The sequence below is a fragment of the Stegodyphus dumicola genome, chromosome 4 (genome assembly GCF_044657685.1).
Source record: "Stegodyphus dumicola isolate Sdum_Otavi_A_Nest chromosome 4, ASM4465768v1".
Taxonomy (NCBI): Eukaryota; Metazoa; Arthropoda; class Arachnida; order Araneae; family Eresidae; genus Stegodyphus; species Stegodyphus dumicola.
In genome coordinates this window covers 175,564,220-175,576,456 of record NC_140771.1, presented here as the reverse complement: position 1 = coordinate 175,576,456, position 12,237 = coordinate 175,564,220, and the positions used below count along the sequence as shown (strand labels likewise).

Below are 12,237 nucleotides of genomic sequence, written 5' to 3'. Positions count from 1 at the left end.
GTCTTTATTGGAAATCTAGAAGGCCCCAAAGTGCACGTTTCCAGGACCATCTGCAGTTCGCAGATCACAGACTGAGAAAAGCTGATCCTACAGCATAGACGCAAACCTTATTTTGAGTGGCAATTTTTTTATGCCGTATTCTGCCGTCAAATGAAAACTGATTTACTTGATGAATTATTTTTGTTCCTGAAAAACTGATATGCGCAACAAATTATGGTATAAACTTTTACTATAGTTAGAAAGCAAAGCCGAACCTTTGTTAAAATTCTTCATTATCTACCAAATAGCGCATTAATGTTTGTTAAACTACTGCATTTATTTCATGAAACCTTTGATTAAACAAAACTCGATGACAAAATTAATCTCACAGCCAGTACGCAAGAACCAGCGTCTGCAACAATGGTTACAGCCGAAAACATTGCGGCAAAAAGATCGCGGACGATAACGTCGCGGAGAAAACAACGCAAGGCGAAAACGTCGTGCTACAAAACATCGTGGGAGAAAACATCGCAAAGAGAAAACATCGCAGTTCTAAAACATCGTGGTACAAAACATCATCGTCGAAAATAAAGCGGTTCAAAAACTTCGCAATTTAAAAACATCATCGTCGAAAATATCGTGGTAAAAAATAAAGTATCTACAAATCATCGCTTGATGATAACATCGCAGACATGCTTTTCGCAAACATGCGTTAATAACTGTAAATGGATATTCCCATAATGATTTGTGAGCGCAAAATGGAAAGAAGGATAATTTTTACTCTCACATTTTTTTATTAACTAATAAATTTTTTCTGAAAAAGTAAGAAGGAAACTTAAGCATAGCAAATTAATGCAACTTATTGCAATTAATAGAATTTTAAACCGACATAGTTAACTAACAAAGGCCATTAATAAATAATTTTTTATAAAGTTTTTACTGGTAATTCTTCGTGAAAAGTATAATCTATAAGTTGCATTTAATTTTCTATGCTTAAGTTTCCTTCTTACTTTTTCAGAAAAAATTTATTAGTTAATAAAAAATGTGAAAGTAAAAATTATCCTTCTTTACATTTTGCGCTCACAAATCTTTATGGGAATATTCATTTACAGTTATTAAAGCATGTATGGAAAAATCATGTCTGCGATGTTATCGTCATGCGATGATTTGTAGATACTTTATTTTTTACCACGATATTTTCGACGACGATGTTTTTAAACTGCGAAGTTTTTGAACCGCTTTATTTTCGACGACGATGTTTTGTACCACGATGTTTTAGGACTGCGATGTTTTCTCTTTGCGATGATTTCTCCCACGATGTTTTGTAGCACGATGTTTTCGCCTTGCGTTGTTTTCTCCGCGACGTTTTCGTCCGCGATGTTTTTGCCGCGATGTTATCGGCGGACACCGCAACAATTTAGCATAAACCTAAACGTTGCGGGTAATTCCTAGGGACGGACACCGCATTCAACACGTTAATTGCCCAGCGAGTTAATCAGAAAATCTTCGTCAAACCATGCGCTCTGCTTTACCACGCAGCAATTGATTCTGATTGTATCAGAAGATAAGTAAGTCTATATAACATCTATAAGCATGTCACTATATCTTATATATTATATTATAGCACGTTTGTTTATACATTGTAAGCAGCGTAATATTGTACCTGTAGTCAGCATAATATTGCCATTCGAGAAAGCTTTTTTTTTGGAAAAACCATTGGGTGACCTTGCGAATTATGCTTCTCAAATAAGACTTTATATGGACCTCCCAAAGGCACGAAAAAAACTCAAAAACTACGTTTCGTCCAGACTGCTTTGATCAACTCCAACTTTGTATAGAATATTTCGAAGCATTATATTGTAAATAACTTTTGTTATAAGCCATGTATGTTTCCATTCTACTTATATAATAATGATAATCTTATTATATCATGTGAAATATATTTCGAAATACGTATTAATTTACCTCGTCCTCAAGTAAACACTCAAACAAGTGTCATCAGTATTCCGGCGACTGGGCCAAATCAGAAGTTCAACCTTCTCCAGAATACGAGTGACAGGACTTGATCAGAATTTTTGTCGTCATTCGATTGCGGGTGACGCGACAGTCAACGTGTTAGCATATTAACAAAGGTGATGGAAGGAGAAACCAGCCCTACTATTAACAAATTCAAACATGTTATCAAAGAATCATGATTACTTTAAACTCTTTACAAGATAGAAGGCTAAACATCCCTATTCATAACTGAATGTTCCTCGTGCGTACTCTAGAATAGAAATGGGTTGAAAGATGAGTGCTTGGCTATCATAACCCCCAAAATATAGGGTGAATCGAATGAGTCTGGTGATAAGTATATTTTCGCGGATTAGAATTACTTATCATTAACAACTGTTTATCATTTCCTTTTCAGGATATGATATAACTATTTGTCTAATGTAAATTTAAGTAGTAGAATGGAAATTATGCAAGAAACAAGTAACTTTTGGACTTCCTAAATAATGATTTCAGAAAAGAGAGAGAAAATAAATCTCCTTCTGTTGGTGTTAGAAGAGCTTATAAAAAGATCTTGAGGAAAATCACGATTACAATTCTTCTCAATGAATTCGCTTAGCAGCTGGATTAAAATAATATTTTGTCCAATAACAAATTAAGCCTGATTGCACTTATTACAACATTAACCACGGTACCATGTGGAACGAACACACTATCGTGAAGACTCAGTACTGAATTTTGTAAAACGTCCTTAATTGTAATGATGTTATGTTGGGTAAGTGTCGCTACGAACTGCTAACAAATGTACATGTTATAAGGCAGAAGTGAAACAGCAGTGTATGGAAGCCTTTCTGTAAATATTGGACGCAAAACGTTCTCTTGAGATCATCTAGAATTGATTAAAAAATTTTTTTCACGCTTCTTATTTTCGATTTCCCATTGTAAGAGAATTCTAAGAAAATCATAAAATGCTTATCGAAACTTCCTTTGCATTGACGGAACCAGGTTTGTAAATTTTTTCTCTTCGTTTTCGGTAATGAATATATCTGTTTCTGTTGCAGTCATTAAAGTAAACCTATGGTTCATCAAGGGTCACAGTATATTTCCATTCATCTCCTAGTTTTCATAGTGGGTTCTATAAATTGTTCTGTGTTGACACACGACTCATTAAAAGATTGTGAATATTATTTCTTATTTATTTGTAAATTTTGGTTTATTTTTTTACTTATTATTTCCACAGATGTATTTATATACTTTGCAATTGATTTCTGCTTCGACGGATTTTCTTTTATTACCAAAGATTCATCTTTAGAAGCATTAGGAATGAGACGTACCTTTTTCTGTATTCGTTTGGTGTCTTCTTTCCATGTAGAAGTAATGATGGATGGTTCTTCTCTTTCTGATTAATAATGTTGCTTATTTTGCACTTCTAATTTCAATATCGTGTATTTCAAAACATTTCTGAGTTATGGAATATGAATATTTCTCTTCAAAAAGCGCAAAAACATTTACTTACCATATCTTACTTACGTGTGCAATTTTGAAAGAATAATAAACTTAAAAGCAGTAGTTAATGTAGCTGACCATATTTCTCATTTCAACTAATATACTGTTGCCAGAAATGTAATATACTGTTGCCAGAATTATTCCCAAACATTTCCTTTGTTAAAATTCTTAATCTTAATAGCTCTAAAAATGTTTAAACACCCTCTGTATTTATACGCATTAAAATTCTTAATTTCTGTTTAAGATAGTAATGCTGTGCTTAATATAATTTAAAGTATGAGACATAAATATGACTTTTCCAGTATGATTTTTAATACTAATGTTAACACTGCAGATCGACCGCTTGATAAGGATGGAAATAAAGTCAAAGAGTGGAGCGATTACACAATGGCAAGTTTTAAGGAAAACGCTCAGTGTTTTATAAAGCAATACAATGATTACAGAATTGAATTTTCAGTCGGGCTAAAGGATTATCGATTTATTAAGGTAAGAAATATTTAGTGGATTTCTGCCTTTATATATAAAGAGAGGTTAGAATTTTTGAAGCACGGTAAAGGAAAAATAAAAAGTCAGTAATAATAGCGCCTATTCTTTATAGTCTTTCTTAATTAAAGCACAACAAGGGGTGACGGATTAACATCATAATTATTTTTACTTCGTGTGCCACTGTAGATATTAAGTTTTCTTTTGCCAAGAAGCATAAAATATAAACTATGCTCTCCCCGAGATTTGATTTTCCAATCGCTAGTCCGACGTATACTACTTACACTGTAAGTATCTTAAGTTTTACTAACGTTTATTTTATTTTAAATCTTTACTATCACTTCTTATTTTCTACTTTCGGCCAGAATTAAAAGCTTTAACTTATTTATGCAAATCTGTCTTGCGAACGCCAAGTACTTAAGTTGTGGCTTTTTGCCAAAGCAAGAGAGAGGAAGGAGCTATTAGAAGCAGGCCGCTTGCCATAGTAGTTTTACTCGGTTGCTGGTTGCCTTCAAGGCCAGAGGTTTAATCTTCTTGATAATTTTAAACGTATCGTAGTGTTAGCAGTTCTCTGTACTACATACGGCTTTTTGCTAATATACGGCCAATCTTGGAGTAGGCACTTGTTTGATTAATCGGTAATTAAGTTAAGTTTAGTTAGCGTTTAGTTAATATTTTTATATTCTTATGTTCAGACCACAAGTAGTTGGTCTCTGTATTCCGAAGTACGGAAATTATTGTAAAGAGTGAAAAATAAAGGGTTTCGTATACCCTTCCTGTGTATCTTGTCTACTTCCCACATTTATTGGACACAGCTTTAGTAAGCTCCCTGTGCCGAGTCAGGTCTTTGCATGTTCCCAAAGAAAGTAAGGCGGAACACGGAACCTGATAAACTGACCTTTAGAACAACTGGACGTACACCCGCTATGTGATGTTAAAAACGGGTCAAATGACACAATTTCAGTCTTTAGACAATTTTGGTCACTCGAAAACGTTTATAAAATTCAACAGAAAAGTACAATGTTCTTACTGGGCACACAAAGAAAAATGTAAATGATGTTTATTTATTACCGAGTTAACCAAACGAAAAATAATCGTGCTTCTATATGATCAAGATTATTAATCAAGATAACTTTTTATTTTGAACGCATAGAATCTTCTCGTGCAACACAGATGTACAACACGGGACTCACAAAAATTATTAATCCAAAGTTAGTTTAGTTAGAGTTTTAGTTAGTATTTTTATATTCTTACGTTCAGACCACAAGTAGTTGGTCTCTGTATTCCGAAGTCCGGAAATCATTGTAAAGAGAGAAAAATAAAGGGTTTCATATACCCTTCCTGTGTGTATTGTCTACTTCCCAAATTTATTGAACATAGCTTTAGTAAGCTCCCTGTTCCGAGTCAGGACATTTAATGTTCCCAAAGCAAGTAACGAGGAACACAGAACCTGATAACACCACAACAGTATGTCCAAGGTAATGTGATCATAAGAAATACATATTTCACAATCTGTTTCGAACAGTCAGGTTTCATATTTCAAAGTAAAATTAAAAAGAAGAAAAATGAAACGAAAAGGGACATAGAATAGAAAAATAAAAATGGCATAAAACATTGAAGCATAAAAGAATCGATTAAACCAATATTAAAATATTTAAATCTTGTTTTATATATACTATATATAACTTGTTTTATATGTAGTATATATAAATGTTTAAGAACGTTTGATTCAAAAAGAAAGGGTATAATAGAGTAACTATGAAACATTTTCATTCTGGAGTAGATCATAATTTTATTTAATCTAACACTCTTGTAAATATATTTCTAGATGAAATTTAAAAACTAAATTTTAAATTTGGAAAATATGTGACACGTTTCTAATCCAGTAATGAAAAATATAACCTAAAATTCATAAGAAAAAATTTGCTGCAATGTGGCAAAAGGAAACCAAGCCAGCATGGCAGTCGGAAACAAAATGGAGCTCTGTAAATCCCAAAATAGTTTTTAATTTGGAAAGGAAGTTACACAATCCAAAATTCAGGGGAAAAAGATAAAAAAGAATTAAAAGTTTTCGTAATAGCTTAACTTTGGCCCATACGGGAAACAAGCCATTTTTTGTATCCAAAAAACATATGCTATTTTTTAAACCTTATTAAGGAAATAACGAATTTTATTATAATTGTGGTAGAGATTGCACATGGTACAGGTATTTCGTTTTCTAATAAATGGATCAATTGATTTCCATATGCTTACAGTGCCCTGTAAGGTGAAGACTTTCGACAATTTTACTTCATTTCCTGACGTTTTCTTCTATCACATGTTATTTAAATTCCTTTGTTAATTAAAATTTAAGTTATTAACTACATGAGTTAAACTAAGTATTACTACTAAGAATTACTTTACAGTTTAAATTAAACGTCTATCACCAAATAAATATTAAAATAATTTCAGTTTTTAAAAAATAAGAACGTTCTGAGTTCTTTGGCAATAATTTACATTCAAAATTCTAAATTCCGTTATTTACAATTTTATCCAAGTCTTCATTGTTAATTTACAAACCAATAGATTTGACTAAAGACCCAGCAATATCATGAAATAACAAATATGACGAATAATATATCTATATGACGAATAAATATATGACGAATTATTAGTCCTGTAAGAATTCTCTTCCTGCCAGTTTTTGTTAATGCGAGTTAAGCAATGGAAAATATATTTCAAGAAATCACAGAGTGTAAATTCTGTGTCAGAGGTCATCTTGAATTCAAAACATTTTTGAAAATCATTTGTTGGATACCAGAGTGTTCCTAACTCGAGAGGGCTTTCGCCATCTGCGGCACTTTAATGTAGTATTTTTACAACCCTCATAACATTTTACCTAAACAATCAGCTACGTACAATTTCACTCAACTAAATATTTTTTTTTTTTGATTTGGCAACCAGTTGTTTTTTTCCACTTTTAAGGATGTCTCACCCACAGTAACAGTGAAATATCTTTCTTCATTTTTACTTAATATAGATTTATTTTGTTTTAAATATGAATTTGAATCTAACGTTTTATCATTTCTGTATTTGATTTATGGTTTGCGCATTTTAACCAGTTCATTTAAGTCGTTAATTTCACGAATGGCTTACATTGAGCTATTACTGGCAATTTTAATACTTTTTATAGTTTTTTTTTTTGTTTTTTTTGTTTATTCATTCTGAACTGTGTCATTTTGTTTTAAATTTTAAGGGGCAAAATTGATTTCACAAAGGTCTATTATTTTCTCTGTTGCCATCACAGTGGCATTGTATGATTTTGTGGTACAGAGGTAATTTGTTTTCTGAGAAGTTTAGTTTTAACTTTTAATTCTTAGCCTCAAATTATCTTCAAAATTTCTCAAAATATAAAATGCAATTTTTCCATCTGTTGAGAAATAAATTCAGAAAAAAGGTAGATTATGCAAAATTGCGGTCGAGAAGAATGAAGATGAAGAATTGTAATATTTCAAAACCACTCCATTTCTTTCTTCCATTTATCACCTTTAACTGATTAAATGCGATTTTTCCCCTTTACCTTATAGGCGTGCCATCCATAAAAGGTAATATAGCATTCTTACAATTTATTTTGTTTCATAGCATGATTCACAGCAATATTCTGCTCTCAGTTCTTTCCTGGACACTTCTGGACAGATTTTCGGTTTTTAGTCGAGCTTGTCTTAATAAGAAAATATAGGTTGTAAGGGTATAAGAATTTTTAAGCGGTTTGTTAAGGGTGTGGCTTTTAATGATAGGGTACAAGACAGAAGGTTATGAAAAAAGTTTCCTGTTTCCACTGTAATTGAGTGACTCCTTGAAAATATAAAATGCTTCTCTAAAATGCATTGAAATCATAATTTTCTTGTAGGTTGATGGTAATGAGACACTTGATGAAAATATAGCTGACAACGGCGGTCTGAAAGCAGCTTATTTGGTAAGAAATACTTTTTGAATTTTATGAAATCGTTAAATAATGATTTTTAAGTTTTAGATGTGAAATGACTGAGTAACGAAATGGAAAGAAAGATAAAAAATGCTAAAATTTACAAGTAAGGTAACACCGAAAAGTAAAGCGTTATTTAATAAATACTATAAAACTGAATTAGGAGAAAAAATATATTTTATTATTTAATAATTTGTTGTACCTGTGCAGATTACTCAGTAACAGTAATCTTCAGATATGGATATAATCATGTTTTTTACATGTAACCGTAACCCATAAAATGCTGTAACCCTAATAACCCCTACAAATAGAAAAGATCTCATAAATCAACTGAAAAACATACGTGATATAAATTCAGTCAGAACTCCATTTTTAAAGCATTCATTTATTTATAATCAAGCAATTCTGTTTGCGCCCTTTTAAGAATACAGTAGTGTCTGTGAATATTCTGGGTTCATTTTCCCTTTCCTCAAAGTAAATTTATGGGAGCCCAACATGAGTTATTGCAAGAAAAAGATGCTATGATTTGTAACTCCAACATGGTTTCATACCTGTTTTACACATTAGGGAGAAAAAGGCCTCAAAGCAATATTTGTAACGAAAGTTTGACAAATGATTTTAAGAAACCAAGAAAGTTGTGACAATGAGAAGTTGAATGAAAGTTGTAACATTCGAAGAGAAACATACCAATGTAAAATTTAAATTTAGCAAAATAGTAAATTAATTCTGGCGTAGATTTTAAATAAAACTATATCGATTTCCAGGACGATCATACATAAGTCCCTCTTCATCTTTTCTTTGCCCTGAAGAAGAGGAAACTACGACTGATTGGTCCTCAAATCGCACAACTTTATTCAAAATCTACTCTAAAATAACGTTTTTGTTTTGGTTAATTTTAAACAATATTCATATATTTACCCTCAACATATAGATAAGAATAAAACCTTTTTTTTTTTTTTTTTTTTTGAGCGTTATGTGAATTCTCTAAGGGTAAAATGATGTTGTATTTAGTGGAGACATAACATGGACAGGTTTCAGATTTAAAAGGTTATGGAAGATTCTAGTGCTGAAGGATTTCAAACACCACATCAGAAAAATCACATACAACTAGGGAAAACTTTGATGAAGCCGTGCGCCCTCAAAAAGGGGGAAATTGTCTTGGAAATGGATTTGATGAGGGCTGAAGAAAGCTCCCTAAAATTTCATTACCACATAATGTTGTTCACTTAAGTATCATGAATATGGACTTAATATCAAACACTAACTTTTATCGAAAATAAAGTCTCATGTATAAAGTCACCTCTACGTTTAGCTTATTATTAGTACAATTAATGACTCGACTGATACAGACAAGCAACTAAACTGATGTAGCATTAGTTTCCAGTTACTGGCACCAAACCAAGTGCGTGATACACTGATAAGTACTAAGTTTTCGATCAAAAACCAGTTGAAAGTTTGAATTTTGACAAAGAACGAGCTCGGAATGCAGGACGTATTAAACAATTATGAATGCAAAACTATAATTTACCTTTTCCTTTTCATATGGCTGCTTGCTTTTCAAAATTAAATACTATGGGCTGTGGTTTTGAGTTAAGATATAAGTTCAATTTAGTTTTTGAATTACAATGTGTAACGGGATTCTTCTTCTGATGGGCTATCTCGAAGAGCAGGCTGCCTGTGGTTTCGTTTTTTTCCGCCATGTGTAACGTGAATATGAAATTAAAGTATTCTTTAAAACGTATTTCACAAAGGCATTCCTTCATTTAAGTGTGATAATTTCCGCTTACTTCTCTATAACCTAAATGATCCAATCCAGTCATCTGACGGAAAGATGACGAATGGATTAAGTATCTCTTTGCCAACCAGTGGTAGAGTGATCCATACACCTCAACGTTAAAAGTTCGACTAGGATTTGGTTGGTTGAGTTAGATTCTGGTTTAGATCCTCTAAAAACATCCAGGTCATCTATATTAGATACAAGATTAAAAGTGCTGGACACTTAAAAGATTAGAAATGCTGATTAAAATGTGTTCACTTCCACTACGTATATCGAATTAATTTCCACCTTTTCGTTTCCCTGCGTTGGCAACACGCTTTTGAGATTTGTCGTCGGAAGAATTAGGTCGCTAAAACTGTAGCCGACCTCTAACAGTTGTAATTATTATTTTAAAGCTTATATGTATTGCTGAATTATTACTAAATGTTTAAGTGTGAGTGTTTTATTATTAAATGTATGCACTTTGGTTTGAATAGACGAGAGTGGTTGCATTTAAAATTGAAAATACTTCATCCATTTCTGCGCCATTCTAAGACAAGAACGTAAACAAAAAGAATAAAAATTAAGGATTAAGAATTAAAACCTACACAAGCAGAAACGTACCTAAATATTGGCACGTCTTAATATCATGAAACACAAATCACAATAATTTTAAACTTAAGCAGTTAAAATTCAGATAAAAATCAAATTATATTTAATAGGGACGCAAAAGGCATCAGTTTAAGAAAGAAAAATTTCGCAAAAGTTGAACCTTGCACATGGTGATGATGCCTGATAAAGATACACTTCGTGATCTCAGAACAATTATATATGTCTCACATACCTTAGATGAGTTGCTCCCAAAAGGGCTCCGCGTGCAGTGCCCAGGGCCTATGTGATCATTTCAGGAATATAAAAACATAAAACTTATAAAACGTAAAATAAATTTAAGGATAAGAATCAAAACGTAGAATAAAAATAAGGAAATGAGAAATTACATTGTGAATTAAAATTTTCCAATTTAAATTAATCGCCTGCTCTAGCAGACGACACTTGGCCATTTTGCTGCCAACAAATGCAAAGTTACTATTGTGCGAATTGGACAGAGGACAATACTGAGCAGAGCTTTAGCCTATTATACACATTGTCTGGCGTGCCGCGTTTAGTAGCCTTTCCTGATTATACAGAATAATTAGGAAATTTTCCTGAATACAAAGTGTCTGAATGACTTTTGGAGTGGCATTTTCAAGAAGTTTTCTTATTCGTTCTCTTCTTTTCAAGAAATTTTACAATCTGTTTGAAAGTTTACGGTTATTATCCCCATCAGTTAGAAGATGGCTATTCAATTTAGGGTAACCACAATAAATATTCATAGCAGATCTTTCAGGAATGTTCTGTGCGTTTGATCTCTTTGTGAAGTTCAATTGCATAGTTAGTAGGTGCTAAATGATTAAGTATTGTGTTTTGTACTACTAATATTTTCGGATTCCGAAAAACGGCGATTCATTCCCTGGAGAAAAACGATACATTATGGCTAGACTTAAGTGTTTTTTCTTTTTACGTAAATGCGCTTTTGTATTTTGTTCTAAAATTTTTCTTTGCTTTTATTTTTCTTTACTGTTTAAGAGAGATGAGCTCTCTGAAAAAGAAATCATTTTTGAGTCTGCGGCGCTACATTAAAACCCTCTGGGCGGTCAGGGTTTTCGCTAAGAAAGCAGAAATTTCCCAAAACTACTATGATAACAAATTATTTTTTTGATTTTAATGCAAAACCTCTCCTGGTATTTCATACTTGGGTTTGTTTTCTTTTGATATATTGCCTTAATTTCGTTGACATATTTTAATATTGCACGTAAATATATGTTCTTACACATATCACAATAAATATTCTAGGCCGTATATATACGGCCTTGCCGCTTAGAGGGTTAATCATTATTTCCCAAACTATAGATGTCGGGTAGTGGAGGAAAGGTACCTTAATAAAAACGAAGAAAGAAATAAAAAATCTGAAAATTTAGGGGGCGTTTTTTTAACATTTTGCGTGTTACATTTATGTATTAAATATCGTCTTCTTCGCACTTACACCATAAAATTCCATTCAACAGCAATATCACAAAATATTTAAAAGAGCACACAGTTTCGCGAGGTGGAGTTACAGGTTGCCATTGCTCACTTTGAAGTCGTCGAGTTTCTTAATCAGAAACTCATAAATGCTTTGCAAACTATGAAACAGATAATAAAACAAATATTACAAAATTCAAATTTGGGCTTCTAGATGCCCATATTCGGGTAGAGATGTACGTTATTCAAAATTTGATTGCTCCAGGTACTTTGCTTTATCACAATGCGAGAAGCATATATACATTTATGCAGATTCTTCATCATTATTTAATTTCTTTAAATATAATACAGGGCTCTAATATTTGATGGCAGCAATTTAAAAAGTGATTCACCGTTTATAGTGAATCAATTCAAAATGCCAAAAGGAAATAACCTTCTTGGGCTAACAATTATTAGAATATGCTATTAAGAGAATAAATGCTGGTCAACCTCTATA

At 32.3% G+C, this 12,237-nt stretch overlaps 1 protein-coding gene across 1 annotated transcript in view; it reads left to right on the top strand.

Moving 5' to 3' along the window:
- Positions 1-12,237, top strand: part of LOC118188706 (neprilysin-2-like) — a 67,337-nt gene that overhangs the window by 48,316 nt on the left and 6,784 nt on the right. The window contains exons 17-18 of the mRNA XM_035359198.2: positions 3,812-3,963; positions 7,850-7,915. Coding sequence (XP_035215089.1) covers positions 3,812-3,963; positions 7,850-7,915 — 218 coding nt within the window. The remainder of the gene's footprint in view (positions 1-3,811; positions 3,964-7,849; positions 7,916-12,237) is intronic.